The 27,699-nt window shown below is 58.9% G+C and overlaps 11 protein-coding genes across 11 annotated transcripts; 5 read left to right on the top strand and 6 right to left on the bottom strand.

Annotated features, from left to right (window-relative positions):
- Window positions 1-1,391: 1,391 nt before the first annotated feature.
- HRG_02657 (shikimate kinase domain-containing protein) lies at window positions 1,392-2,143 on the bottom strand (the record flags this gene model as incomplete). Its single annotated transcript, XM_044861128.1, has 2 exons — window positions 1,392-1,832; window positions 1,898-2,143. The coding sequence occupies 2 exons, from the start codon at window positions 2,141-2,143 to the stop codon at window positions 1,392-1,394; spliced, it is 687 nt and encodes a 228-aa protein (XP_044724761.1).
- Window positions 2,144-5,110: 2,967 nt separating this feature from the next.
- HRG_02656 (peptidase family m49 domain-containing protein) lies at window positions 5,111-7,365 on the top strand (the record flags this gene model as incomplete). The annotated part of the gene is made up of 3 exons (XM_044861127.1): window positions 5,111-5,235; window positions 5,312-6,537; window positions 6,593-7,365. The coding sequence occupies 3 exons, from the start codon at window positions 5,111-5,113 to the stop codon at window positions 7,363-7,365; spliced, it is 2,124 nt and encodes a 707-aa protein (XP_044724760.1).
- Window positions 7,366-7,871: 506 nt separating this feature from the next.
- HRG_02655 (ribosomal protein l6e domain-containing protein) lies at window positions 7,872-8,863 on the bottom strand (the record flags this gene model as incomplete). The annotated part of the gene is made up of 3 exons (XM_044861126.1): window positions 7,872-8,024; window positions 8,112-8,447; window positions 8,750-8,863. 3 exons carry the CDS (start codon window positions 8,861-8,863, stop codon window positions 7,872-7,874), a joined length of 603 nt encoding a protein of 200 aa, XP_044724759.1.
- Window positions 8,864-9,309: 446 nt separating this feature from the next.
- HRG_02654 (AAA (Cdc48 subfamily) domain-containing protein) lies at window positions 9,310-11,682 on the top strand (the record flags this gene model as incomplete). Its single annotated transcript, XM_044861125.1, has 1 exon — window positions 9,310-11,682. The coding sequence occupies one exon, from the start codon at window positions 9,310-9,312 to the stop codon at window positions 11,680-11,682; it is 2,373 nt and encodes a 790-aa protein (XP_044724758.1).
- A 1,135-nt stretch (window positions 11,683-12,817) lies between these two features.
- On the bottom strand, window positions 12,818-13,611 carry HRG_02653 (ADP-ribosylation factor family domain-containing protein; the record flags this gene model as incomplete). The annotated part of the gene is made up of 4 exons (XM_044861124.1): window positions 12,818-12,910; window positions 12,994-13,059; window positions 13,151-13,395; window positions 13,452-13,611. 4 exons carry the CDS (start codon window positions 13,609-13,611, stop codon window positions 12,818-12,820), a joined length of 564 nt encoding a protein of 187 aa, XP_044724757.1.
- Window positions 13,612-15,417: 1,806 nt separating this feature from the next.
- Window positions 15,418-16,199, top strand: HRG_02652 (emp24/gp25L/p24 family/GOLD domain-containing protein; the record flags this gene model as incomplete). Its single annotated transcript, XM_044861123.1, has 3 exons — window positions 15,418-15,621; window positions 15,702-15,909; window positions 15,994-16,199. The coding sequence occupies 3 exons, from the start codon at window positions 15,418-15,420 to the stop codon at window positions 16,197-16,199; spliced, it is 618 nt and encodes a 205-aa protein (XP_044724756.1).
- A 565-nt stretch (window positions 16,200-16,764) lies between these two features.
- Window positions 16,765-19,293, bottom strand: HRG_02651 (Major facilitator superfamily transporter; the record flags this gene model as incomplete). The annotated part of the gene is made up of 4 exons (XM_044861122.1): window positions 16,765-16,890; window positions 16,936-17,802; window positions 17,875-18,289; window positions 18,350-19,293. 4 exons carry the CDS (start codon window positions 19,291-19,293, stop codon window positions 16,765-16,767), a joined length of 2,352 nt encoding a protein of 783 aa, XP_044724755.1.
- A 1,555-nt stretch (window positions 19,294-20,848) lies between these two features.
- Window positions 20,849-21,925, top strand: HRG_02650 (uncharacterized protein; the record flags this gene model as incomplete). Its single annotated transcript, XM_044861121.1, has 2 exons — window positions 20,849-21,680; window positions 21,825-21,925. 2 exons carry the CDS (start codon window positions 20,849-20,851, stop codon window positions 21,923-21,925), a joined length of 933 nt encoding a protein of 310 aa, XP_044724754.1.
- A 202-nt stretch (window positions 21,926-22,127) lies between these two features.
- On the bottom strand, window positions 22,128-23,362 carry HRG_02649 (RNA recognition motif domain-containing protein; the record flags this gene model as incomplete). The annotated part of the gene is made up of 3 exons (XM_044861120.1): window positions 22,128-22,586; window positions 22,635-22,997; window positions 23,102-23,362. The coding sequence occupies 3 exons, from the start codon at window positions 23,360-23,362 to the stop codon at window positions 22,128-22,130; spliced, it is 1,083 nt and encodes a 360-aa protein (XP_044724753.1).
- Window positions 23,363-23,816: 454 nt separating this feature from the next.
- HRG_02648 (proteasome complex subunit rpn13 ubiquitin receptor domain-containing protein) lies at window positions 23,817-25,329 on the bottom strand (the record flags this gene model as incomplete). Its single annotated transcript, XM_044861119.1, has 4 exons — window positions 23,817-24,372; window positions 24,591-25,092; window positions 25,146-25,215; window positions 25,279-25,329. 4 exons carry the CDS (start codon window positions 25,327-25,329, stop codon window positions 23,817-23,819), a joined length of 1,179 nt encoding a protein of 392 aa, XP_044724752.1.
- Window positions 25,330-26,707: 1,378 nt separating this feature from the next.
- HRG_02647 (GINS complex protein) lies at window positions 26,708-27,481 on the top strand (the record flags this gene model as incomplete). The annotated part of the gene is made up of 4 exons (XM_044861118.1): window positions 26,708-26,734; window positions 26,795-27,094; window positions 27,173-27,327; window positions 27,388-27,481. 4 exons carry the CDS (start codon window positions 26,708-26,710, stop codon window positions 27,479-27,481), a joined length of 576 nt encoding a protein of 191 aa, XP_044724751.1.
- Between the last annotated feature and the right edge of the window lie 218 nt (window positions 27,482-27,699).

Below are 27,699 nucleotides of genomic sequence, written 5' to 3'. Positions count from 1 at the left end.
GACAGCGGCTCAGGGACATCTTCGTGGCAAAGATGGAGGGTCTCATGACAGCCGGACTATATACGCATGTAACCTCTTCTTCTTGTCTCTTCTCCATCACCTCGGCGCTGCCGTTCATCCCATGTCTCTCGGCTGCTCCGTCGACCCCACCGTCGACACCACCGTCGACACCACCGTCGACACCACCCGACGTACATACATACATGCTACAACCAGCAGTTATCGTACGTGCTATGCAGTAGTACTCCGTGCAAGATTGGGGGGGAGGGGGGTGTGGGTGATGGTGTGAGTGTCCGGCCCTGCCTGTCACTTCTCCAGATAACCACGAACCCCTGCCAGCCGGGGAACCCGCTGCCGAGCTTCCCCGTGCCGAGCGGCACTGTCAAATTGTCCATCTCGGCCGACCAGGGGCAGTTGCGCACGCGCGACGCTTGTTATACACGCCGGCGGGCACATCGCTCTATTGACGCACACGCTGGAGTGAGTGGATGAATGAGCTATCCGAGTCGACCAACGCATGAATGTAGACAGAGAGAGACAGAGAGATCATCTTGTCCCCGTGGTGCTCTCGATGAATGAATGACTCGCAAAAGCACGACAATTGCCTCTTTCCAACAGCCTGCATGCAGCACTGCCCAACCCATGTCCGCCGTTGGCCAAAGTCCTGTTGTATGTATGTATAGCGATACACGTATGGATGGACATGGCTACGTGCAGCAGCGCCCTGCAGTGCCGCATGTGCCAGGCAAAGACACAAATAAGCAAGCATGCATGTCGAGACAGCCAGCCAGCCTATAGCGGGTGCAGATGACGCCGCCCTCGTTCGTCGTTAGAGGGCTGAAATAAGGCATCGAGACAGAACGCCCAATCTCTCTCTATATACGTCATGGCCTTTTGTGCGCAGCCGGAGCTAGCTGGCGCAGCCTTCGTGACAGAACATCCATCCAAAGTAGTGCACGCCCAACATCCCTTGTCTCTCCAGGCCCGATGCTGGCTGGCGCCAGCACTGCCCGACCGCCTCAAGGTTTGGCAGCTCTCCAGAGTCCCCCATCTTCTTCTTGTATATGCAGAAAAACGTACCGATGCGTGCGTCTCCTATGTGCGTGTACGCCGATATATCCAAGAGTACCCAAGTTGGCTTGATCACTTCGTGGGGGGCCCAACTTGCTTGGACGTAGACCATGGTTGCGGGCGAGCATTCCCAAAACGCCTGCCCATCTTAGAACCAACAACTCCAGAGCGTGACAAAGAGCAAGCAAATGAGAAGCAAAACGAAAGGAAAAGAAACAGACCAAGATCCTCACGCCGCAAGCCCCGTGTAAGTGGAAATCCGGCGTCAGCATCTCTCTCGGTCCGGCACGCCCATGTACAGTCACGCACATGCAACTCGTCTAGTCTCGGCAGACGGCCTTGGTAATATCCGAGACCCTGGCCAGGACATCCTTCTTGACTTCTTCGATGCTGCGGCTGACGTCGATGCTGATGACGTCCCTCTCGTCCTCGGCAGGCCGCTCGAGAATATCAAACTGGCTCTGGACCATGCTGGGTCCCATGTAGTGGCCCTCCCGTTTCGTGACCCTCGCCAGCAGCACCTCGGCGGGCGCATTCAGGAAGATGAAGTGGACGCGGATGTCGTGGTCATAGTAGGCGGCGACTCGGATCACGTCTCGGTACTTGCGCTTGAGGGCCGAGCACGTCACGACGACGCCCTCGGATCCCCGGTTGATGCGGCGCATCGACTCGTCGCGGAGGGCGGTTAACCAGTCCCAGCGGTCGGCGTCTGTGAGCGGGTTGCCGCTGCGCATCTTTTCCACGTTGGCCGGGGTGTGGTGCTGTATCAGTGGTGTGAGTCGATTCGCTGTCCTTGAGCAAATCGTGGAGCGTGCGGAGGTCATACCGAATCACCCTCGATATAGGGCATGTCAAGCGACTTTGCCAAGTACTCGGCCACCGTCGTCTTGCCGCATCCAGCCGGTCCGGTAACCAACCAGATGTGGTGATGCTTTCGCGCCTGTCCGTTGGCGCACGCTCCATCCGTCGTTGTCGTCGGCTGTGACGTCTTGGACGGGGCCGCTTGAACGCGCCCGGCAGACGCCGCTGCTTCCTGCCCGTTGACGGGCATAGCGTTGTCGAACGACAACATTCTGCCGGCAGCGCGCGCAGTCCGAGGGTCTTTGGGATTTCGATGCCAACAAGGCGAGAAGCGTCGCGTTTCAATGCTGGTGCGCAAACCGCGATGAGGCTTTCGATGGATGTGTGTTCCGACAGAATAGCGCAGGCTGGATTCGACCGCCGCGGTTGCGAGGTTGGAGGCAACAGAGGTCCAAAGATCAAAGACAAGGTAGACCGTGCGTGGGGGAGTGAGTGGTCGGCGAAGACTGGGAGGAGGGAAGAGTCGAGGAAATTTGCCCTGATCAAGGTACTTTCTGTCTGTCGAGGCCAAGGCAGTGAGAGGGGCAGACAGGATTGCCCACCCTACTTATCGTGGGAAAACGAAGAAGGAAAAGCAGAGTGGCAGGGCAAAAGCCGTAGAGCTGAGTTTAGCCTCCATGTACATGCGTACGCCTCCAAAAGTTTCTCTTACTCTCGGGCGTGACGAGCTTGGGCGCCAGGGCCGACTTGGATTCGGATTGAGGGGGGGGGAGGGGCGTGTGGGAATGACCGACAACTGACTTGACTCCTTGTGCCAGATTGGCAGATGGGGGGGAAGAAACAGGGGAAGTGGTGTGGAGGCTGAACTTGGTCCAGGCCGCGTTTGACTCCATCTGGGTAAGGCCAGCCAGCATGTCGGGTCTTGCTTTTTTGCCTCGAGCACGACCGAGCGCGCGTTATAAGCCAGGTCATTCTTGTTCTTCCGTCACAGCCCAACCACCGGGGACTGAGACGCGAGATGACGGTGCTGAGGGAAAAGGTCACGCGGACCGGAACAGTGTGTATTGCTTGTTGTCTCTCTTTTCCGTTCTTCCTGTCTTGGCCTTTTGCGGGTTTTTCTTCTCCTGGTCTCGGTGGGTGAAGCAAGCACATGCAGAGCAGGCGTCGTTGCCGCACAAACAATGTTGGCCTCAAGTCATCCGTACGTTCTCAGTAATCCGCGCAGGCCGCCAATGTCGATTGGTCCCCACAAACGAAGAGAGCGGGGTGTAAGTGTTCGGTTGGACTCGTGGCGCCTGCTGTACATGGCATTGTACGAGCATGACCGCGGTGATCAATCCGCCCCTGCTGTCCAGGTAGTGCCTTGTACGGTTGGATGTCGAGCAGCAAACACACAGGCCCGTGGGGACCGGAAATGGAACCGCGCGCTGTGGTTTGCCCGGAAGGCCTTCCGGTGGTAGCTGGATATGCCGGTGTTTGGCTGACACTGCTCGAGGGTACCCGGGTGGGGCGCAGGCTTTCGCTCAATAACTCCACGGCCTCGACTTGCCCTCGGCGCTTGTTAAATGGTCGTCGCAAGGCTGTCTTGGCGGTCTTCCGGCTCGCCGTGACAGTCCGACAGAGCCGCGACAACTCAACAAGACAGAATGATGCTAATGGCGCATCATAACCACCCAGCAATAGAAGCTCTGGGGACTTGGCGCTGATCCGGCGAAGGCTGCCGCGTTTGGCAATGGACAGGGAGCGACGTCCGTACGAGTCGGCAAGGGAGGGGTGTGCCGATTTGGACAATGGACCAATGGACTCGCTCAGCCAGCTCGCAGGCCAACAGGGCAAGGGGCATTTGCCGTCGGTAATCCAGCCATCCCCAAACGCCGACGGTTGATGGCCGAGTCGTGGGGGGATATGATTAGTAATCCAAAGGGAAAGCCCAATGCTGTCTTGACGTCCAACTCCAAATCACCTACTCAGCCGTGGTCCGGAGAGAGTCTCTTGGTTCTCCAGGCAGCACTGCGTTGTCTGCCGTCAGTGCAAATCTGGTCCTTGGATCGAGGAGCTGGCTGCAGCTCGGCCCGGCCCGGCCCGGCCCATTCCATCCCTCACTGTGCCCCGGCGAAGAGCTCATCTGTGCGTGAGAGCAAGCACGGGTGAGTCTGGAATGACGTCGCACACAGGGGACATCTGATTACAGCTGTCATGTACCGAAAACGCATTCGAGTCGACTCGTCTCGTTGGTGAGAGTTCTGGCGCAGGCATCGGGTTGTGCTCGTTGTGTTGCGAGCAACCCTGCGGGCCGTTCGCCAGTCGATAGGTCCGACTTGTTGGTCCGTATGACCCCTCGGACCTTTAATGGAGGGTCGGGTACGATGGTCCCACGACGCGCGTGCACGTGTCCTTGACGACAGGATGGTCGAGGCAGCAGGCTGGCGGCTACGTCAATGCCTTAGACCCGTGATGGCCCGTCCGTGGGCATGTCCGGGGTCGCGGGAACTCGAGGGACAAGCAACAGTGCATGTATCGACGTCCCTTGCTTGGACACCTGGACAGGGTCGATTCGCAGGCGGCGTGATGTGCATAACTGCAAAGCGCACACATTCCGATATACATGCTGCGTCGGCGAGTAGTCACTGGCGGTTTGTGCATGGTATGTATCTCGACGATCCGGTTCGCGGTTATTCATGTCTGCTCGGCATGAGCCAGGAGGGGGGTGCAGCGAGGAAGAGTCCAGCAGGCAGACATGGACAGCAGAATCAAGGCATGAGTTGGCATGTCCCATGGGCCACGTGACAGGACACATGTGCAGCACTTCCGTTGCTACCTGCCTCCTTCCTTCCAATGCGATATTTGGAGGTGACGATGCCGCGTACCAATCTGACTACTCCGTAATTACCGCCGAGTTAGGTAGGTACGAATAGTGGAGCACGGGTCGGGTAAGCCATCCCACCCACCACCACCACTTGATGCAGCGCCTGCCGTGCCGAGAAAGCGCTCTCTCTCTACCTCGGGGTAACTCAACCTGCCGCACAATCAACACGTCGACAGACGTCCCCACGAGGTATTCAAAAGGACCGGAGCCGGATTGTGTAATCGCGGGGGCTCCATGTTCCTCGCCTCGCTCTCCGCGTCCCGGCTTCTGCCAAGATTGCCATTTCCAAGAGTCACGGCCTACTGCTCTCGCTCGGCCACCAGACGACGCCGCCCTCTTCAACCGTTTGCCCCGCAGAGATTCTTCGCGAACATGAACCCCGACGAGCGCGCCCACTACCTCGCAGACGCCCCGCCGTCGGTCGTCAGGCTCGAGATTGAGTCTCACTTTGAGGCCTTGAGCGACCAGCAGAAGCGCTATGCCCACTTCATCAGCAAGTACGTGGCCGCCACCGGCTTATCGTTGGGTCCCGTACCGTGTTAATTGAACCGCCTGTCTTGCGCGTGTGTATAGGGCGTGTTTTGCCGGCACGAGGATCGTCCTGCGCCAGCTTTCTCCCGAGGCCGAGCCCATCTACGACTTGATCCTGGCCCTCCACAGGCGCTGTAATGGGGATTGGCCTTCTTTGGCTAATGAGGCCAGTGTCGACCAGTCGGAGCTGACTTACTTCCTCGAGTATGCCGCAATGTTCCTGGGCAACCTGGGCAACTACAAGAGCTTCGGAGACTCCAAGTTTCTCCCTCGATGCAGCGAAAAGAGCGTGGCCGCACTCGCTGCTACCGCCCCCGAGGCCGACCAGTTCTACCAAGCTACAAAGGGCGCCATCTTCAGCTCCGATGAATCCGCCGCCATGCATCTGGGCTTCCCCGACGCCGGCCACATGTCGACTTACTACCCAGACTCCCCAGGCATCACAAAGGCTGACATTGAGGCCGTAAATGCTTGGACGGAGAAGAAGGGCTTACTTCCCGAAAACACGAGGCTGCGAAAGACCGATGACGGCACGTTTGAGATTCTCATTGCCTCGGCCGTCACCAGCGTGCCCGCAGACGGTGGCGATATTGGCAAGGATACCTCGTTCGTGGTCGAGGACGGACCGCTCAGTGGAAAGACCATCAAGCTAATCTTTGGCGACTACGCCGATCAAATGAAGGCCATTACCGCCTACTCCAAACAGGCCGTCGCCAACGCCGACAACGAGACTCAGAAAAAGATGCACTCAAACTACGCAAAGTCTTTTGAGACGGGCTCTCTGGAGGCCTACAAGGATGCTCAGCGCCATTGGATCAGGGACAAGGGCCCAATGGTCGAATGCAACATTGGCTTCGTCGAGACTTACCGCGATCCGGCGGGAGTGCGTGGTGAGTGGGAAGGCTTCGCCTCCATGGTCAACCTCGAGCGAACGCGCGCCTTTGGAGAGCTGGTCGCAGCCGCGCCGTCCCTCATCCCCCTGCTGCCGTGGGACAAGGCGTTTGAAAAGGACAAGTTTCTCTCCCCGGACTTTACCTCTCTCGAGGTCATGACGTTCAACGGCTCCGGCATCCCCGCTGGCATCAACATTCCGAATTACGATGATATCCGACAGACAGAGGGGTTCAAGAATGTGTCGCTCGGCAACGTCCTGAGCGCCAAGGCGCCCAACGAGAAGATACCCTTTATTCGCGAGGAAGACCTCAAGGTGTACCAGAAATATCGCGACGCGTCCTTCGAGGTCCAAGTTGGGCTCCACGAGCTGACTGGTAAGTGTGCCACTCCAGGTGTTCCTCCACGAGGCATGGGTGCTGATTGAGCAAGGTCATGGATGCGGAAAACTTCTCCAGGAGACTTCGCCCGGCGTCTTCAACTTTGACAAGGACAAGCCTCCCGTCAGCCCCGTCACCCACAAGCCCATCACGACGTGGTACAAACCCGGTCAGACTTGGGGCTCCGTTTTCGGCAGCATCGCCGCCTCGTACGAGGAGTGCCGTGCCGAGCTGGTCGCCATGGACCTCAGCTGCGAGTTCCCGGTGCTGAAGATTTTTGGCTTCGGGGACGGCAAGCTTGACATGGATGGCGAAGCCGGCGACGTTCTCTACGCCTCGTACCTCTCCATGGCCCGCGCCGGCCTAGCTTCTCTCGAGTTGTGGGATCCCAAGAGCCAGAAGTGGGGGCAGGCCCATAGCCAGGCTCGCTTCTCTATTCTTAAGTGCTTCCTCGAGGCCAGCGACGATTTCTGCAAGCTCGACTATGCCAAAAACGACTTGTCCGACCTCACCATCAAGCTTGACCGGTCCAAGATTCTCACCTCAGGTCGCGAGGCCGTGTCCAAGTACCTGCAGAAGCTGCATATCTACAAGTCGACGGCCGACGTGGAGAACGGCACCAAGTTCTACACGGACATGACGACGGTCGATCCTGGTTTCTGGGGCACCAAGATCCGCAAGGTGGTGCTTGACCAGAAGCAGCCTCGCAAGGTCTTTGTGCAGGCAAACACGACGTTGGACGAGGCATCGGGCAAGGTTTCAATGAAGCACTACGAGGCCTCGCTTGTGGGCATGATTCAGAGCTGGGTTGACAGGGATCTCTAGATCCAAGTTGAGGGAGGTTCGGACAGTACAGGACATGGCGGTGCTCGTCCGGGGGATGGACGTCAGAGGATCAATCGCATGCCATTGTGACTGGAATAAAAAAGTCATGCTGAGAGCAAAGGGTCGGTGCGCATTGCCACGAGCGTCGCCCGCCAGCCTAGAAACGTGAGGTCAACGTGCGCCATCACAAGCGGCGCGTCACTCTGCCATGCCATGGAAGCCGGGTCGGGAACCTTTGTTTGACTTTCATCATCGCGTCTCCCCACCAGACGCCCTGGTGGGACTTCATTTATGCCCGTTTGATTTTTTTGACGGTAAAACCTGATTACAGACGCCAAGATGTGACCGATGCCATCGACTTCCAAATGCAATTGGCCAAGCCAGGCCGTGTAGGAGACCCTTCCCGCCCTACAAACTCGTTCCGCTTTCGAGCCGCGCCGTTCCGACTCCCTTCGACGCGGCACTTACACGCTCCCCATCACCTCTCGTTGTAGCGCATTGCTGATCTACCACACCATCTCGTGGGGCTTGTCGCCCTTCCGCAGGCTGAAAGAGCTGCCGAGGTAGCTGGCGAGCATGTCGACCTTCTTGATGCTGGCAAGCAGAGGCTTGTCGATGGCCTTCTGGTCAGCCGCGCGGCTGCTATTGATTTGCTTCTTCTGCAATGCCGACGGATTAGCCTCACCCGCTTCCCCTTTCCCGGCCAGCACTTGGCCTGGGGTGTCGCCGCGAGTTCGTGCACATACCTGGGGCTTCTCTCCCTGCTTGAAGAAGGCCTCCTCGCCGGCCTTCTGCTTGGCCTTTTCGGCGGTGAAGTACTTGGGCTGGGAGATCTCGCCGACCTTCTTAGCATCGAGGCCGGAGATGTCGACCTTGTAGGAGGTGGCGATGACGTAGCGAGAGTTGACTCGTCGCAGGGGAACGCCGTTGATCTTGAAGGGCCCGGTGACGAGCAGGACGCCCTGGTCGAGAGCCTTGAGGAGGATGACGCGCTTGCCTCGGAAGCGGCCGGCGAGGAGGATCAGGACTGTACCCGGCTGGAGCGTGCTTCGAGGAGTCCACGGGCGAACGGCCTTGCGGGTCTGAGAATTGCCCTTAGTTAGCGCGCCGAGCTCGCGATCGGTGGTGTGGTCTTTGTTTTGTTTTCTTCGTCGTTTTGCATTGGTGAAATGGTCGGTCATTAATTGTCGCTTGTGTCGGGCAGGTGTGTCATCGAAGGGCTGGCACATGTCGTTGATAGTCGCGCCACTCTATCGCCCGACGCAACCATCCGAATCCGCAAGTCGCGGATGCGCGCGACGCAGCTCCATCATCGCCAGTCTCACATTGTTGACGCTGGGGGACAACGGGTGCATCTGGGGCCATGGTGCTCGTCAAGACTCACCTTCTTGGGCTCGCTCTCATCGTCGGCGTTGTACCACTTCTTGGCCTTGTCCGCGGGAGCAGGGACCGACCGGGTCGACTTCCCGAACTTCTTGGTCGTGGGCTTGGCCGACATGGTGACTCGCTCGGATGCGTTGGGTTTGTGGTGGAGGGAACAAGAAGATGCGTTTGGTGATGCTCGCCCGAAATGTTGGAATTCTGTGTGAAAGCCGCTAGCGAGATTGTGGGAGGAAAATGTGAGCCCTCTCACGCCTAACCCTTTCTGGAAGCGCCGCTGGCTGGCCACCCCTCTCATGCCGCTGGGGGTCGGGGGCTGGAGATCACGTGATGATAGGATGCTAATCTGGCTGGGGGGTCCGATGACTGCCGCGGAAAGTGCGAGAACGTGCTCCATCCGCCGCGAGAGCTCCATTTCATGCCGAAGCTCTCGTCCTTTGCGCGGCTCCTGGCCTTGCTTGCCCAGCCTACAAAAATCCAGGCTCGCAGTGTCTTGAACTTGCTCTGCTCTCCTTAGCATTCGCGCTTTCGTGTCTCCGACTCAGCCCTCACCTCACCGCGACAATGCAAGCCCGCAAACAGTTAATCAACTCGGCCCAGCGTGTTACTGGCGCCGCCACGTCGAGATCCGCACATCCTGTCCTTCGACTAGGAGCCGGCCGGCTCGCATGCAGCCCGCGGCCTCGACTGCTGCCGGGACTGGCGGCCGTGCGGTGCTATGCCAACGGGCGGCCACACCCCCCCGGAGGAACTCACCGGATGAACATGGGTGGGGGAGAGGAGAAGTCGGCGTTGGAGCAGTTTGGAGTCGACTTGACTGCTAGGGCAAGAGACGGGAAGCTTGACCCGGTCATTGGGAGGGACGAGGAGATCCAGCGAACGATTCAAATACTCTCACGGCGAACCAAGAACAATCCGGTGCTCATTGGGAATGCCGGCACAGGCAAGACGGCCATTCTGGAGGGTCTTGCCCTGCGCATAATCCGCGGAGACGTACCCGAAAGCATCAAGAATAAACGAGTCATAAGCCTGGACCTCGGGTCGCTCATTGCCGGCGCCAAGTTCCGCGGCGATTTCGAGGAACGGCTGAAGAAGGTGCTGGACGAGGTGCAACAAGCCGAGGGGCAGGTAATCCTCTTCATCGACGAGCTACACACGCTCCTTGGTCTGGGAAAGGCTGAGGGCTCCATCGATGCCTCCAATCTCCTGAAACCTGCCTTGGCCCGCGGGGAGCTGCAATGCTGCGGAGCCACGACGCTCACCGAGTACCGACAAATCGAAAAGGACGTTGCCCTGGCCCGGCGGTTCCAGCCCATCATAGTCAGCGAGCCGACCGTCGAGGACACAATCAGCATTCTTCGAGGCATCAAGGACAAGTATGAAGTACACCATGGCGTCCGCATCACAGACAGCGCTCTCGTGGCTGCGGCGGCGCTGTCCAACCGATACATCACGGATCGCTTCCTCCCGGACAAGGCCATCGACTTGATGGACGAAGCTGCGAGCCATCTCAAGCTGCAACATGAGTCCAAGCCCGAGGACATCACGCGCCTCGACCACAAGATCATGACTGCGCAGATTGAGTTGGAAAGCTTGCGCAAGGAGACGGATGTTGCAAGCAAGGAGCGCCGAGAGAAGCTCGAGAAGGACCTCAAGAATTATTACGATGAAATCTCGGAGCTCAACGCGCGGTGGGACAAGGAAAAGGCTGAGATTGGATCGGTAAAGAAGATTCAGGAAGATCTCGACAAGGCTAGGTTCGAACTCGAACAGGCCCAGCGAGACGGCAACTTTGCCCGAGCCTCAGAATTGCGCTTCGGCGTCATCCCCGACCTAGAACAGAAGCTTCCCAAAGACGGCGAAGCGCGGCAGGACGGCGATGAACTCACCCTCGTCCACGACTCTGTCACCCCAGACGACATCGCCAACGTCGTCTCGCGCATAACCGGCATCCCCGTGGCGAAGCTCACCTCGGGACACATTGAGAAGCTGGTGCACATGGAGGACACGCTGCGGGAGTCCGTCAAGGGCCAGGACGATGCCATCAAGGCCGTGTCCGACGCGGTGCGCCTGCAGCGAGCCGGCTTGAGCGGCGAGAACCGGCCGCTCGCGTCCTTTTTCTTCCTCGGACCGACGGGCGTTGGCAAGACGGAGCTGTGCAAGAAACTCGCGAGTTTCCTCTTCTCGACCGAGTCGGCCGTGGTGCGGTTCGACATGTCCGAGTTCCAGGAGAAGCACACCGTCTCCCGGCTCATCGGCGCCCCGTCGGGCTACGTCGGCTACGAGGACGCCGGGCAACTGACTGAGGCTGTGCGCCGCAAGCCCTACGCCGTCCTGCTCTTTGACGAGTTCGAAAAGGCACACCGCGACATCTCGGCCCTGCTACTCCAGGTGCTCGACGAGGGCTACCTCACCGACGCGCAGGGCCACAAGGTCGACTTCAAGAACACAATCATTGTCCTCACATCGAACCTCGGGGCGGACATCCTCGTCGGCCAAAATCAGCTGCACCCGTACAAGGAAAACGCCAGCGGGGAGATCGACCCGGCCGTCCGCAAGGCCGTCATGGACGTCGTCGCGCAGGCCTACCCGCCCGAGTTCCTCAACCGCATCGACTCCTTCATCATCTTCAAGCGCCTCGCCATGAGCGCCATCCGCGACATTGTCGACATCCGCCTACGGGAGCTGCAGCAGCGCCTCGACGACCGGCGCATCACCCTCGCCGTCCCCGACGCCGTCAGGGACTGGCTCGCCGAGCGCGGCTACGACCCCCGCTACGGCGCCCGCCCGCTCAACCGTCTCATCACAAACGAGATTGGCAATGGCCTGGCCGACAAGATCATCCGTGGCCAGCTCAAGATGGGGCAGACCGCCGAGGTGCGGGTCCGCGATGATGGCCAAGGCCTGGAAGTCGTGGCCGCGTCGGCAGCGTCGTAGCCTGCCGTCTGTAGAGTATCTTTTCTATTGGATTTCTTTTTTGTGGCGTGACGGGCTTGGAGGGATTATTCGAACGGATTTGCCTGCGAACTTGTACAAAACATGTATGTTCAGATGCGTGCATTGCACGACTCCCCTCGATGACTAGATACCCCCAGCTTGACACGATGACACGACAATGTGATTTACGGAGCACAATGCTTTCCATGTTGAACGGGCGTATGTGACCTTGCTCTTTCAAGACTTATCGGCATTGCTCCATCATATACGTGGACGTCACGTAATTACACCAAAGCCTTTGTTCCATGGTGCAGACTGCCCGGACTACCGAGTTCCCTCTCAAGTCTCCACGACGTCCGCCCTCTGCTTGTCCCGGCCGATATGCCGGGAACAACGAGGCCGCAGTCACAGTTGGGGCGAGCAGAAACGCACTGATGAGGAGTAGGAACTCAAAGCCGAAAAGATTCCCCGATTTCTCCATCCCGTTCACTCCGCTACGATCATCCCCTGCCGGGAAGCCCTTTGCGACGAATGAACAGCCCAACTCCGCCAATCTAGCGCAATGATGAGACGAAGATGAAGAGAGTGCGTTTGAACAACAGACGTGGAAAACAAAAACCAGGAAAAAGAAATGGAAACACCACCATGGTCCTTGCCAGCCATTTGCGAGCTGCCCCGAGTCGGTTCCTTTCCCTTCCTTCCGTCTCGCTTGGTTGCGATATGCTCGTCCAGAAAGGAGGCGCCGAGAATCGTGACCAGGGAAGCCAAAGCAGACGCAGTCGAGCCGAGTCTCCCATCACCCAGAACTTCCCAACATTGCTTTTCCCAAAAGAAACGCCAGTGTCGCCGCTCAATCGACCTTCCAAGACAGAACTGCACAGAATTCCGTCAAAGATTCGTGGAGCTTGCGGGACGGGTACAACAGCGGGGCCTCATGACATTTCCAGGGCGGCAGAAGAATAGCGTGGCCGACCCGACTGAAGAACAAGAAGTGATGAAAAGGCTAGTTTCGATTGGGTTGACCGATGATTTGCAAATTACAACCGAAGCCACGAGATTGGGACGACCGATGCGCAGACGACGAGGGAGGAGGGACAAGGCGGGCTGATCAGAGACTGCTCTCAACATTTTTCTTCTACTGGTGACCGGCCTTGCGGAGGGTGGTGGCAAGCCACTCGAGGCCCTCGTACAGACCGTCACCAGACGTGGCGCAGGTGGACTGGATGTACTGGAGAGGTGGAGCCGGTCAGCAGCCGTCGGGCCGGAGCAGCACATCTCAGAGAGCCGAGAGCGAAGGCGGGAATGACATACCCAGGCGCGTTGTCTCAAGCTGTGTAGACCGAGCTTATCGGTGATTTCGGCGGCGTTCATGGCGTTCTGTCATCGGAATCACGCGGTCAGCCATACCAAGATCGCCTCGGGCGGGGATGGGGGCGCCGGATGAGGGGTCCATCAGGGCAGGACTTACGGGCAAATCCTGCTTATTGGCAAAGACCAGGAGGATGGCGTCCCGCAGCTCGTCCTCATTGAGCATGCGCTGGAGTTCTTCGCGGGCCTCGACGATACGATCGCGATCGTTGCTGTCGACGACGAAGATGATGCCCTGGGTGTTCTGGAAGTAGTGCCTCCACAGAGGACGGATCTTGTCCTGACCGCCGACGTCCCAAACGGTGAACTGGATGTTCTTGTACTCGACCGTCTCGACGTTGAAGCCTGGGCCGAGGTTAGCGTGGCGGGACGAGATGAGGCGATGGGGGAAGGGGCCCTACCAATGGTGGGAATGGTGGTGACGATTTCACCCAGCTTGAGCTTGTAGAGGATGGTGGTTTTACCGGCGGCGTCGAGACCAACCATGAGGATTCGCATCTCCTTCTTCCCCCACAGGTTGTCGAAGAGCTTGGCCGTCAATTTGGAGAGTGAAATGCCCATGATTGCGGTTTGAGGCGGCGAGGCCTGTGTCGTCGCTTGTCCTTGTAAAATGTGGTGGTAGTGATGGTGAAGGTGCGGGAGGAGAGGAGAGGACGCGAGAAAAAGATGGAGCCAAGAGATATGTGTCCTAGTTGCCACGCGTAAGTAAGCAGGTCAGGGACCGGACGGCCGTTTGTTTTTCCCCCTTGTCGGAGCGGCGGCAGCGACGAGCAGTGGCGACACGCGAGGGCGGGAAAGGGGGGGAGCGGCTGTGGAGGAGATGAGACAGGATTTTGGATGTCGTGACGATGCGATTCTCGACCGGGAGTGAGGAGGAGAAGGAGAGAAATAGATGGACGACGGGCGCGCCTGGGCAGAGGACACATGTCCAGGGATGGGGGGGGAGAGATCGGGGGGCGCCACATTTCAGAGCATGGATGGGTGGGCTCACAGTGCACCTCGTCCAGCACCGAGCCACTGGCGGCGCCCCCTGTGGGCCGCAGGCGCCAGGCGAGGCCCAGTTGGTGCGGCGATGCCCACCCGGCTTTTTAAACTCGCTTCGCCGAAGAAGGTGTAAAAGAGAGGGAGCGACTTACGCCTTTGTCGACGGATGGTCCCTCACAAGGGGGGGAGAGGAAGCGAGGCGGGGAAGATCGTGGATTCAAGTGTGGATATGGAGCGAAAGAGAGAGGGAGGAGAGTGAAAGGGGAGAAAGGCGCTGCTCAATCACCGATCATGGGATTTTTTTTCGGGCGACGGTCCAGGGTCGGGTCTGTCGGTGAATGGGGCCCCAAGGTACCTCGCCAGTACTCTATGCTAACAGCCTGCCTAGCGCACAAGGCCGGTGGCGCGCTACGTGGTGGGCTGTCGACCTCGCACCTATCTACAGTACCAGACCCCTACCTTGCCCGATTGAGGTAGACCGGCCGGTGTCCCAAGCCAAGAGCCCTCCAACGAGTGGGTGATGGCTAGGCTTCCATGTTAGCGGGCAGAGGCCCGTGGAAAGGGGCGAATGCTTTAGCCTGCGGCTGCTGCAGCAACCTCGCCCGGTGTGCGAACGGGTGGCCAACGATGGATGCTAATTTCCACCTCTCAGTTTATATCGACACAATCAATAGGTACTGCATGCACTGCTCTGTACTCCCACACCCACGTAGGAGCGCCACCCGCGACTTTGTCAATGTGTACGACAATAAGGCCGCCGTCCTTGCTCCAAGTTGTCAGAGCCTCTGGCATCCGTACAGACAAGTATCGACAATGTGGAGCCAGGCGGCTCGAGTCTGCTTACGTACGCCCCTGTAGCAGACGAGGCTCCTCTGTAATGGCATTCTGGAGGCTCTCGCTTGCTCTCTGGCCCGGAGAGTAGGCCAATTCGGAGATTTAGTATGTGGTTGTGTGTCCGTCCACCCGAAGTTCCCGCCCCGGCAGACGATGCGAAGGCGTTCGTGTCAGTGGAAAAAAGGGTGCGTATTATGTACGAGCAGGAATGCTGTGGCTTTCCTGCCAGCAAAGCAGCAACTGGGAACACGAGCAGCACCGAGGCTGTGTCGCTCCTGCCGGGCATGCACTGTAATCTGCTGCAAGTGCCTTGCGTGTGCCTTTTGCTAGCGCGCCCGGGCCAGGAGGTACATCTTTGCAGGTACTGTACTCCAAACTCCGTACCTCAGTTGCGAAAGGTGTCAATTGGCCCTCCATCTCCTCGAGCTTCCTCGCAGACGGAGCTGCCTGATATCCAATCCACCCTCGTCGCGCAAAGACGGTCGAGCTTCGCCACGACCGACTGAGGTACCTGTTATACCTACCCAGTCACAGAGACAGGGAGCCACGATGCATCTGCTCGCGGCCTCGAGGTCGCTCCTGGCAGCGGCCCTGGCGGCCTCGCAGCTCGCCGCCGCCCACAACATCGCGCTGCCGGCCCACGGGCTCGAATGCTTCCACGAGAACCTGCACCGCGATGACACCATGACCGTCACCTTCCAGGTTGGCGACCGCGAGTTTGGCAGCGCGGGCAATCTCGACATTGACTTTTGGGTATGCATCTCGCCGCGGGCCAGAGCTGCACTCTTGGCCATGCGACACGCTTCAACTGACGCTCGCCTTGCTGTCGACAGGTCACCAACCCCCCGGGCGGCTACGAGGTCCACGAAAAGACCGTCGCCAGCGGAGACCACTCCTTCACCGCCAAGAACGACGGCAAATACACGTACTGCTTCGGGAACCAGTACTGGGGCGCCACCAGCAAAGAGGTCTCGTTCAACGTCCACGGCATCGTCTACGTCAGCGAGTCCGAAATGCCCTCTGATCCCATCGAAACCGAAGGTACACCCGCTGTCCAGCTGGACCCTGGCCAAGTGCCGTACTTGAGCACATGGATGAATCCGCTAACGCTTGCCTTCTCCAAAGTCCGCCACCTGTCCGAGCTCCTCGCCAAGGTCAAGGACGAGCAGCAGTACATCATTGTCCGCGAGCGCACCCACCGCAACACGGCCGAGAGCACAAATGCCCGCGTCAAGTGGTGGAACCTCTTCGTCATTGGCACCGTCGTCGGCGAATCCCTCTTCCAGATCTGGTGGCTGCGGCGCTTCTTTGAGGTCAAACGTGTGGTCTGATCTGCCGGCGCTGCATGTTTTGCGGTCGGGGTGTTGGGAACGAGCTGGCCGAGACCTTCCACGCATGTGCTGCCGAGGTTTGGTTTCTGGGACCGGCCGGTATTGTCGGGTCAGTCAGTTCGGCGCAACGGCGTGCTTGACGAGGCTCCAACGACAGCAGGCAGGCACCAAAAGCAGGTGGCGAACAGCTCTGGCGTACTCCACGGAGGTTAGGGGGATATATCTTTTGCACGACTTGGCAATGATAGCTTCCAGCACGGGGCATGACATTTTGCGAAATCAAGGAGAGAAAGTGTATGTAGGAATATTCTTGGACCGTCTTCTTTAAAATGCTCGTTCCCACAGTTTCTGCATTCCCAGGGCGTTGAGCTCGTACATGCTGTAGTTGTCATTCCAATTGGAGTTTCCCTCCCATGTCTCCCAAAGTAACAAAAATCAAACACTGTTTTCCCAAACGCCGTACCCAAGTTTCCTGCGCGATATGCCCGGCGCTCTCGCGCGTGACATGGAATACACTGTACTTTCTCGGCATCTTGCCCTCGGCTCAGGGGCAGAGAGTCCCGAGCTACGCCGTGGGATCCGAGGCGGGCGCCGTCTCAGCCGCCTCATCGTCGCCCACCGGCGGAGCCTCGATGGGCAGCTCCACATCCTTGACAGGGTGCAGCAGCATCGGGGGCAGGCACATGCGGCCCTCGCCCCCGGGCATAGCGCCGACGCCGGGCCCTTGCTTGCTCGCGTCGTGCGTCGTCTCAAACTCGTCGCCGCCGTCGTTGTTGACCTTGAGACCCAGCCAGCGGCGGTACAAGTTGGGCGCGAAGCCCGAGTTGTAGAACCACGACAGGCCGTGCATGTTGTGCTCGCGCTCGCCGAAGATGCTGGTGCGCGAGCCACCGCTGGAGCCGTCGCGTCCGCCGTTGAACGTCTGCGCCATGAAGTCGACGGGCCACTTGCGGTCGACGTAGACGGGGTGCGGCGCGAAGACGGCCTTGAGGCCGTGGTGCAGCGCCACCGTCGCCGGCCACATCTCGGGAAAGGCAAACTGCTTCTTGTAGGCCGTCATGCGGTGCATCGTCATGAGCAGCCGGCGCGACATGCGCGACGTCGTGATGATGGCGGCCCGCCGGGGGAGCAGCCCGCGCGACCGGTTGAAGCCTGTGATGTCGTCTCTGAGCATCCACGTCGTGCCCTCTGGGTCGAAGAGGGGGTTGAGGGAGATGTAGTCGGCTTCCTCGCCCACTCCCCACTGGTAGCGATCAGCTTCGTAGCTCGTCGGCGGCATGTCGTCGCTTTCTGGCTCGAACCAGTCGTCGGTATCCAGAGGACGCTGGGGTCCCCAGACAGTCCTGCCCTTCTTGCTCGCGGCCTCGGGTGCCTTGCCGCCCACGCCGGGCGCCTTGTTCCAGACATTGTCCGACCCGGCGGCGCCCATCTCGCTCTGCACCCGCGACATCTGCGAAAAGTCCTCCCAAGAGCCGTGGGCGGCGGGGAAGTAGAAGCGCGAGTTGCGCTCCCAGAGGCCTTTTCTCGGCTGCGCCTTGGCCCACTCCTCGAGCTTGGTCACCAGGTCGTAGTAGTGGCCGGTGTAGCGAATGTCCATCTCCCACTGCCAGAAGTAGTCGTATTCAGGGTGCATGTAGGCAAAGTGCTGCATTGCCATTGACAACCCCCTGTATACGCCGTGGACGGGCAGCTCCGGCCCGCGGCTCCACAAGTCGTAGATGCCTTGGTACAGAGACAGCATCTGTGTCTCGGTCCAGAGCGTTACCAGGCCCTGCAGCTCCTGAGGGATGGAGTCGCGTATTCTCTTCTCGTATGCCTCGTGGTCGGCCCAGATGGGGTGGTGGGCGTCATTCTTGACCTGGACGAGCAGGTGGACGTCGTACCGGCCGCCCGATGCGAGGGTCAGCTCGGTGATCATGGCCCGGATGTTGGCAATGTCATCCTCACGGAACAGATAGTCGTCCCAGCATCTGACCACTACGGCCGTCCTCACCTGCTTCTTGGTCATAGCGTCCGCCCCGGCACTCTCAGAAGAATTCGTCCGGCGGGTGGTGTCGGTCTTGTTCAAGGCCGAGTCCCCGGCTTCGGTGCTTGCAGAGTCAGCATGACCGATGTGAAAGCCATACGGTGTCGGAGTTATGGGGGGAGGCTTGTTGAAGCGATCAGCATTGGCCCTGAAGCACCGGCGCTGCACATCGGCCCAATCGACGTTACGGAAGTCGACGCGGGGTGACTGCCCCCACACAGCCGCGGAGCCCTCGCTCTCGCCATGCTCTCCCGTGCCCAGGCCACCGGCGCGGATCGAGTATCCGAAGCCGTAGGGCCCGTAGCGGCCGAAGCGCTCGAAGCATATATCTTTAGGAAGCTTGAGGACCTCGTGTGAGCCGACCACATTCTGTGGAAAGCCCGTGGGACGACCCTCGTAGTATCGGAGAGGCGGAGGACGGATCTTGCCGGCGGCGTCTAGAAAGCACTCTTGAATGTCGGGCTCGCTGTTTCTCGCGGGATAGTCTTGCCACGATTTGCTCTTGGCAACGTCCCGTTGAGCAGCGTCAGATCCGTGTTCGGGCGGCGCAGCGGCTTCAGGCTCAGCCGAGCTGGGGTATTCGGGTCCGCTCTCGCCGAGGGGTTTGAGTGTCCTGATTCCCCCGTAGTATCTCTCCAGAAACGGGAACTTCTCCCAGAGGGGCGGCGGCGGCGGCGGCGTGTCCACTTTGCCATGAGCGACCTTCCAGTTCTCCACCTGACTGGCTCGCACGAGGCTGAGTATCATGAGCAGGAGAATGCCGGCGACGCCAAAGAAGAAATAGCGAGAGACCCGGGTCGGCAGGCGATACGGGTAAATGCTGGCCTTGCGCGGAGGCGGCGCCGACCTGCGCTTCGACAGGAGAAACGAGCGGCCGCTGCGGACAGGATCGGATGCATCTCTTGAGCTGCGTGATGAAGAAGCCGCGTAAGACTGCTCCGAGTCGTCCTCAGATGAGTAGGACTCGTATTCATCGTCGGAGTATCGTTCCTTGGTGGGGGAATCGATCTTGCGGTATAGCGGGAGTCGCTGGTCGCGGGGCCGCAAGGGGTTTGTGAGAAGTCCCATGCCGACTATGCCTCGCGAAGACGGCTGGGAAATGTGACTGGTGAGGAATGTGCTGCTGGCTGCTCAGTGTGGAGAATAGATGGAATGGATGACCATCCACGCGCCCGCCGCCGGCGTGCTTGTACAATGTGCTACGCTAGCAGGCGGTAAGACGAAGAGCGTGAATATGCGATGAATGAACTGTATGGAGTAATTAGAGGCGAGACAGTTTCGATGTCCGTAATGCATTGAGCGAGTGAGGACCGTTGCCGAACCGCAGGCGACGTCGTTGCTTGTTGACCGCGGACGAGGATGCGGTTGCGGAGCAACGGGCGATACAGTACGTACCGTGACCGGCTTATGTCATTTGTTCAACCGCCGTCCATCTTTAATCCGAACGTCTGCCAAGAGTGCGTGGAAAGTCCAGCTGCGCGAGAACCAAAAGTCTCTTCCACTTCTCATCGCCATGATTTACCGTCTCCGGGGCGACTGGCTGCTTGCATGTGAGCTAAGGAGTGCGAGAGGAGGAGGCTCGCCAGACTCAGCTGAAGAGGAATCCTGCCCCCTTGGACGTTATCCGCGGATCAAGCAAATCAACGGAAGGCCACCATTAATAGTTCCGGCCCTCCCGCCGACCACATGCGAGTTGGCGATTCGAGCCCTGCTGCCTTTAAACTCTGGCTGGTGGCTGAGGTATCCCCTCTTCAACTCCAGCCCACAACTTCAAGGACCATCTCGTGATGTGTCGTCATGTGGCGCCTCTTGTGCTAGCGGAGAGACAATAGGTGAGGAAACAGCCCGACAGCCCGAGAGGAGGCGATTGGCCGGCCGCCACGGCAAGGTCGCCGACTCAGATCCGCGTACCGTACATTCATCAGGTATGCGGTTGGTACTTGTCAAAGTGTGTCTTGTCCGCCAACTGGCAAGCCAGTCTTCTGCTTAGGTACCTTCCCTACCAGTATCCAGCTTACTGTAGGTACGTACAGGCTCGGTACAGCAGACCACGTGCCTCCGTACGAGTACAACAAGCCCACGTAGCAAGAGCTGCACTTTCTTGCTCGGGTAAGAGGTACGGGAGCCCCCCTCCCCCCCCTGGCGATAACCTCAGCCCAACGTCATGGCTGGGCGTGACCGACATCCGCCATCGGCCCCGAGCCCGCGGCGCTAGCTCCCCCTCCTTGCGACGTGGAACGGCGAGTGCCGCCGCGTCTGTGGGTAGTCAACCGGCTGGCTGGACTGGCTCTAGCTGGCCAACGCCGCCGCTGTCGTGGCCTGGACGGCCCGTTCGTCGTGATTTGCTTGTCTTCTGCATCACACGAGGCCCGACTGCAATCCGCTCGCTCAGGTGGAGAGGGGGTGGCAGCAGCAACTAAAATCCGGATACCCATACAGAGAGGTATCTATACCCGGCCTGATCATTCACTCATTGCCGCTTTGTTCTTCTCCCCCGTCTTCTCGTCCAAGACAGCCGACAACTTGACAAAGAATCTTGGCTGTATCCAGTCAGCCAACTCTGACTTGCTCAGCATCGTCACTTATACATCAAGCCCCCCCTCGACGAGAGCCATCGCCAACCATGTCCAACACCCTCGCCCCCGCCCAGGTCCAGCCCGCCCCCGACGTCGTCTTCCCCTCCTACGGCATCAGAGGCGAGCCCGCACCTGCCCCCGAGGAGGCAAAGGCCAGGGCGGCGTCGCTGCGCCTTCTTCACCAGCGGCCCGTCTCCGTCACGCTCGACGCACCCTCCATCTTCATGATCGCCCTCGCCCTCGTCTTCCACATCCACTTCGTCGGCTCACATGCGACCGAGATCCTTGTCGGCCTCACCCCCTTCTTCCTCCTCGTCCGCAACGACTACCAAAACTTCATCAGCCTCGGGCCCGGCGGCACTCCCTCCACCTTTGCCGGCTACCTCCGCATCTCCTGGCTTCGTCTCTGGGCCGTTCGCGATCCCTTCGCCCCCCCGACGCCAGACCCGACCTGCTTCCCCAAGGAGGGCATCCTCAGCCGCCAGCCCCTGCCCTACCGGCCGGGCCCGAGGCCCCTCGTCGCCGGCATCGCACCGCAGAGACAGCTCGACCAGCCCGGTTCCCGCAGCTGCTACCTGTCCCTCAGGCGGGCCATGGAAAAGCTCAGCGTCCGTAGCCCACTCTACTTCAGCACCGAACGCTCCTGTCTTGAGAAGCATGGCCTGGCTCTCTTTGCCAGGCATCCCCTCCAGACAAACTGCCAGGGCGAAATTTGCCACGTCCACGATTCTGACCACTCCATGCATATGTGCCTGCACCCAGACGACATCAGAGAAGTCCTGCGCAAGGGGTGGGGACAGATGCATCCGCTGGCTCGGCCCGGGTGGCTCGTACAGATGCCCGTATCGCAGGATTTCGTCATGGTCTATGCCCCTCGAAGTAAGTGCCGACTCTTTCCCGACCATCTGGGGGCGGCGTCAGCCGCCTCTCCTTGGTGGGCGTGATTGACAGTGCCATCTACCGTGCTTTCGACGGTCCTTTTCGCCATGCTTCCACGTCAAGAGCTAAAATCCTTGGGCACAGATGAGCAGGAGCTGCAAATAACGTACAGGATCATCGAGGCGGCAATATGGTATATCCTCGCCGAGTCCGTCGAGCTTGACATATTGCCCAACCGAGTCTAGTCGTCCCACCCCGGGCAGCAAGGGTCGTCATTGCTCACATGTGTGCTGAATCTTTAGCACCCAAGCATATCCCATCGTTGGAACTTCCATGAGATGGAGCATAGTCGCGCGCCAAACCGGGGTATCAGGATATTGATGAGCTCCATAATACAGCTGTTGTACATATTTTCGGCTCCCTCCTCACGAGGCTTGCCGTCGCCCGCTAGTCGGAATCTTCATCGTTGTTTGTCGAGCCGCTCTTTCTAAACTTTTCCTTGCCGGTTGCAAGAGACGCTCCGACAATGCGGCCGTCAAAGGGCCTGCCGTTCATGGCGTCAACGCACGCCGCGGCGGACTCAGCGTTTTGAAACTTGATTGTGACGATTCCCTCCGGCTCCTGATCGTAGAGCACCACGTTAGTAACGATTCCTAGCTTGGAACACTCCTCCCGGATATCCTCCTTGATCTCGAGCAAAGATGCCGGATCCTCCTCAATCTCAAATATCCTGAACATCTGGCGAAGTACTACCGTCCTCAAACGCTTCGAATCGTGCCCCCCCAAGGCGGGAAACCGGTCGTCCTCCTCGTCACTCCAGTCAGCCAGTCGGGCGTCCAGCTTCTGCGTTTTCTTGATGACCTTTTGTCGGTCCTTGTCGTTCCTCGGCCGGCGGGCCTCCTTTTGCTGGCCGGGCTCGGGGCTGCCGGCCGCGCCGTCCTGGTCGTATTTCACTTTCTTGTAGCTAGAATCAGCCTCCTGGACACGCATTTTCCCTTCCCCTTTGCCACTGGACAAGAATCGAAAATCCGTCTCGTCCAGTAGCATAATGGCCATCCGAACGCTGTCGGGCTTGAAGAAGACGACCAGCGCGTCGCCCTTGAAGTTGCCGGCCTCGTCCTTGTACAGCTTGATTCTCGGGGCGCGGCTGTCGATTTCCTCGGCGATGAGACCGCCCTTGCGGGAGAAGAGCTCGTGGATCTCGGGGACGGTCGCGTCGAGGGGTAGCCCGGTGACATAGACTGCCGTGTTTTGCTTAGGCTTGGGGGGAGGCTTTGGCTTCTTCTTGAGGCGCACGGGCGCCGACGATTCGGGACCCTGAAAGAAATACATTCAGTAACGTATCAAGTCAAAGCGGTTGCCCTGCTCGATTCTGCATCTCGTCTCGGCAGGGCAGGAAGCCGGGGCAAAGGGCCACTCACTGCAGATCCATTCTCTGCGTCCCAGTGCTTTCGCTTCCTCTGTAAATCTTCATCAGCCTCTGCGGAGGATGCCCCATCCCAAAGCTCATCCACCTCTTCCAAGAGGTCCTGGTCGGTTGGGAGCCACTGCTTCAGGTCCGCGTCGAACTCGAACTCGGTGCCATCGTCGTGCACGGCGATGAACGTGTTGTCGAGCTTGGAAAAGGAAATGCGCTCGTCGTTGTTGAACTCGTCCGGGTTTGTCGGAAAGTCGAGCTCCATGATGACGGCGTGAGAGTACAGGCGATTGACGCGGCGTGCGAGGTCTTGAACCTTGTCGAAACAGGGTAGTAGGAGAGCGAATGCGATGAGAAAGTGCGAGTTGGCCGGCGACAAAGGCCAGCTGCAGTGGAGGCGTAGGTAATAATGCCGTAATAATTAGGTACCTAGCAGGCCCCGCCTGCAGCTGCCGCCGGTTGACGGTACCTGACGACCCGCTCAACTTCCCAGTTTAGCATGCCAGTCCGCGACAGCCTATCCAGCATCCAGCACTGAGTTGCGACACGGCTGGAAATGGATGTTTGCTACCTAGAAGAAAGAATCGCATTACGGATGCAAGGTATCTTGAGTAGGTAGTACGAAGTAAGGTAACAGGATCCAGCAAACCCAGGACGGGTTCCAGCTGCCATCTCCCCCAACCTCGGCCATGTGCATTCGCCTGGATGGTGGTGATGCCCTAAGGATTCTCCTCCCGAACCGTCGTCTTGACTCCCTCCACAAAGGCCCTGACGGCATGTCCACCGCCCATCGGCATCCCGCCATCTCTAATATAACCGCCGTTCTCAACCTTCACGCCAAGTGCGTCGGCAACCCCGGGCAGACCCCCGTCCCGCAGAGCCATGGTCAGGCTTCCCAGCGCCTGGTGAAACTGCGGGCTGCGCATCACCTTCTTGAGCAAGCTGCGTTTGTCGTCGGGAGAAAGAGATGCCTTTGCCGCCTCTACCATCTCGGTCGTCGGCTCCTGTCTACCGTCGAAGCCGGACGAGCCGCTGGCGAGCACCATCACGGCTGGGGGTAAGAGGCCCAGGAGCGACTCGACAAGCTCGGAAGATGCAGTCTCCATCATTGATACCGTGATGGACGTCGGGAGAAGGTGGCTGAGATGAGGGTAGGGCAGGTCGCTTTGCTGCTGCTGCTGCTGCTGCTGCCGTCCAGAAAGCCCAGGCTGGTCTCTGAGAGACTCCAGGAAGTTTCTCACCGCAGCAGCCGCGTCGGGCGCCGACGAAGAGGCCCTGTTGGACGGTTAGCCCATCGCATTACGAATGCGGAGCGCAGGTCCATCAAGTCACGGCGGGCCGGCTTCTCTCCAAAATGGAACATGTTTTAAATTTAAACGTCCAATGACTCCAGTTTTGAATCTTGAGAGCTTGTCCTCGACTCTTGAAAGCCGCGACCTTGACTCGCCAGTCGCATGCCACCGTCGACAAGCCATAGGATGGGAATCACCTACGCTCTTGCACCGTCAGCACCACCTTCCCTCGAGCCTTCGCCTTCTTCTCTGATGTCTCCTCCGGTTGCATCGGGTCCTGCACCGCCACTTCCACTTCCGCGGTGGTTGTGAGGACCACGGAGGCCCTCAACGTCTTCCATTGGCTCGTCGTCGTCGTCTCGCCGGTTGTCTGTGTTGCGGACGGCTGCTAATTCGCTGGACACGTTGACTTCTTCACCTTGCAGGAGGCGATGAACAATGGCCCCGATCTTGCGATCTCTAGGACTGAACCAGGCAGCATCACCATTTCGGCTCTGAGGCTTGGACTGCATCCAGAAGAGGTATCGTTGCGACGAAGAGGCGAACTTGAGGGCGAATATACGGCCGTTCGTCTTGGCTGTCGGGTGTGCTGTCGACTTGGAATCGTAAGGAACGAAGCTGCCGTCGGTGGGCACCATCACCAGGTCGAGCTCAGGCTCGTCCAGCGAGTCGTCGCGTTTCCGCCAACAAAAATGAACCAAGTCTAGGCGAGGTTAGCCCGTGGGTTCCATCGGCCGCCGGACACTGTTAACTGACCATCTTCGGAGTAAAGGTAAATGTAGCCGGGCTGGGGCTGAGGCTTGACCTTGGCTGGCGTCGACGAGGTCTAGGTACCAACTCTATCAGTATCAAGCGGGGGGGTATCTGAGGCCAAGGCTTTGCAACTTACGTCGAGGTCACACTGGCCAGCCTTGAAGGTGATGATGGGAGAGATGGGCATGGTGGCTCTCACATTGACGGGATGCACTATTATGCGGCTCGTCAAGGCGAAAGATTGTCGGGAGAGTCAGTTGGCAGAGAGGAGTTGCTGTGACGTTACAACTGGTTGAATGATGGATGATGGATCAAGCTCCGGCATTACCAGAGCTGTTGCCTAAGCTCATTGGTAGCGCGGGGCTACACTGGTCCACGGCCCGACAATTCTCCGCGCCGGCATGCAAAATTTCTGATAAATTCCCACTAAGCTCCGAAATGCAGCTTTTGGTTTTTCCAAACCGCATCCTGCGATGCTCCTGGAAGGCACGCGACTTTACGGGTCGCCGCGCACTCCCGACAGTCACGACAGCCACAGCTGATCCAATGTCACGTTGAAAGAGCTGGTTTGTGCTCAGCGGCATGCCGCCGCTCCGCGACCGTATCCATTGGTATGCTTCCTCACCTTCTCTTGGACGCATTTTTTCCAGCTCCCCTGTCTCTGTATCTGTATGGTGATGAGAAAAATTGGTCCGTGTTTCGGAGGGGGCCTCAAGACCCCCCGCTTGACGAAACAGCAAGCACATTGTGCATCTCTGAACTTTTGCCGTTTGCCTCTCAGCTTAGCACAGAAAAGATGAGAGACTTGTGCTAATGCGATTTCAACAGCCGAACATGAACCAAGCTCTACGGACGTATTCGATTGCGCCACTGTCAACTCGAGCGGCGAGGGTTTTCTAGTGAGGTAGTGGTATACGCCGCCTTCCGGCTTCGTCTCGCCGAGGCCTTTCCATTTGTCTCTGCCTCCTCACCCGTATGGAGAGCGGGGGCCGCCATGTTCATGGGAGCCGCAAGTAATTGTTGCCCATCCCACTGTCAGGCACTATGTTGGGCGCTGGAAAATTTCAGCTGCAAGAGGTTCGGTTTGACTGCGTAGAAGACTGTTGAGGATCGAGTCCGTCGGCACCAGGGATGCCTGCCCTCTCCTCTCCGTGAGTCTTGGATATGCCTGCTTCTCGGTCAATCTTGGCGATTAGTAGAATTCCTCTGCCTGGGATGGTATTTGGTCTCCTGCATTATGTTGAATAGACTAAAGAGAAGGTATGAAAAGAAGAGTGAGCGTTTGCTATTGAAGCAGCCCTCGCATACAAGGCGACGGATCTGATCAAATCACAATGAGGTCATAAAGGACCGATTTAGGCTCACTTATGGATTGTCGTAGCCAGTGGCACCGAGATGTCTACTATAGAGGCGCTCGGGCATTGCTTGGTCATGATAGGCGCGATTTCTTAGCGGGGTAGCTTGCAAGGAGAAACAAGCGTCCCCTAGCAAAGGCAACGCGTCGACGCTCCGGATACACACAAACACAATCGACATCAGGGCCACCGCAAAGTCCCGAGGAAACGATGTACGGTGACTTGGGGGTCAAGCTGGTGCGATGACGTTCAAATTCATCACGTCCAAGCAGAGAAGGGTCTAACTCTCAACTGCAGGTCCAGCACGCCAAGAGGACGCAGAACCTCGCGCACCTCCCGCCGTACCAGACCGAGATTGTGCGCGCAGTGACGAAGGAGGTCAGGGACCTTGACAAAGACGTTACCGACCTGCTGGAGCCCTTTCAGGGTTCCTTCGATCCCGCCGCGGACCAAGCCGTTGCCTGCACCCTGTTGGTGAACCATCTATCCATGCGCCGGAACAAGCGGTGCCTGCTCGCTTACCACCGAACGCGAACCGACAAGCTCGAGGAGCTGGTGTGGAACGGGTCCGACGTCGTTGATCTATCGGGGCTGCAGGTGCGCGAGTCGAGCGGCGGTGCCAATGGCGGACCACAAGCCGCAGGCGACGGAGCAACGAGCAGCCTCAGCCCTCAGGAAGAGGAGTACGTGCGCCAGTATAGCGACTTGCTAGCCGCATACAAGGGACAGTGGACAGACATCGACCTCACGGGCAGCCTCGAACCGCCGCGCGACCTGTTTATCGACGTGCGAGTGCTCAAGGACGCCGGCGAGATTCAGACAGAATACGGGCAAGTGGCGCGCCTCCTTGGTCGCGACAGTCGAGGCTAACCAGCTTGGTGCTTCCACAGGGCAATCACTTTGACAAAGAACAGCCAGTTTTATGTCCGGCAAGGGGACGTGGAACGGCTGATTGCGCAGGGATACTTGCAGAAACTCGGCTGACACACATGCGAAGCACGATTTACAATCTAAGAGCGGCGGCCGTGGTGCGGTGAAGCTCGCCGCGATGCCTGGGGTTCGGCACCAAACAGCCGGGGCAGCGACAGATGACGACAAGGGAGAAAATCGACGTGGCGCCCGTCGAAGCGCTGAGTGCTACAAGGTTGGACCAATTGGGCCGAGCGAGAGTATGCGCCCAAGGTCATGCGGGCAGGGCAGGC

This window comes from Hirsutella rhossiliensis (assembly GCF_020360975.1).
Source record: "Hirsutella rhossiliensis strain HR02 chromosome Unknown scaffold00002, whole genome shotgun sequence".
Taxonomy (NCBI): Eukaryota; Fungi; Ascomycota; class Sordariomycetes; order Hypocreales; family Ophiocordycipitaceae; genus Hirsutella; species Hirsutella rhossiliensis.
The sequence above is the reverse complement of the archived record's forward strand: the minus strand, read 5'-3'. Positions and strand labels throughout refer to the sequence as shown.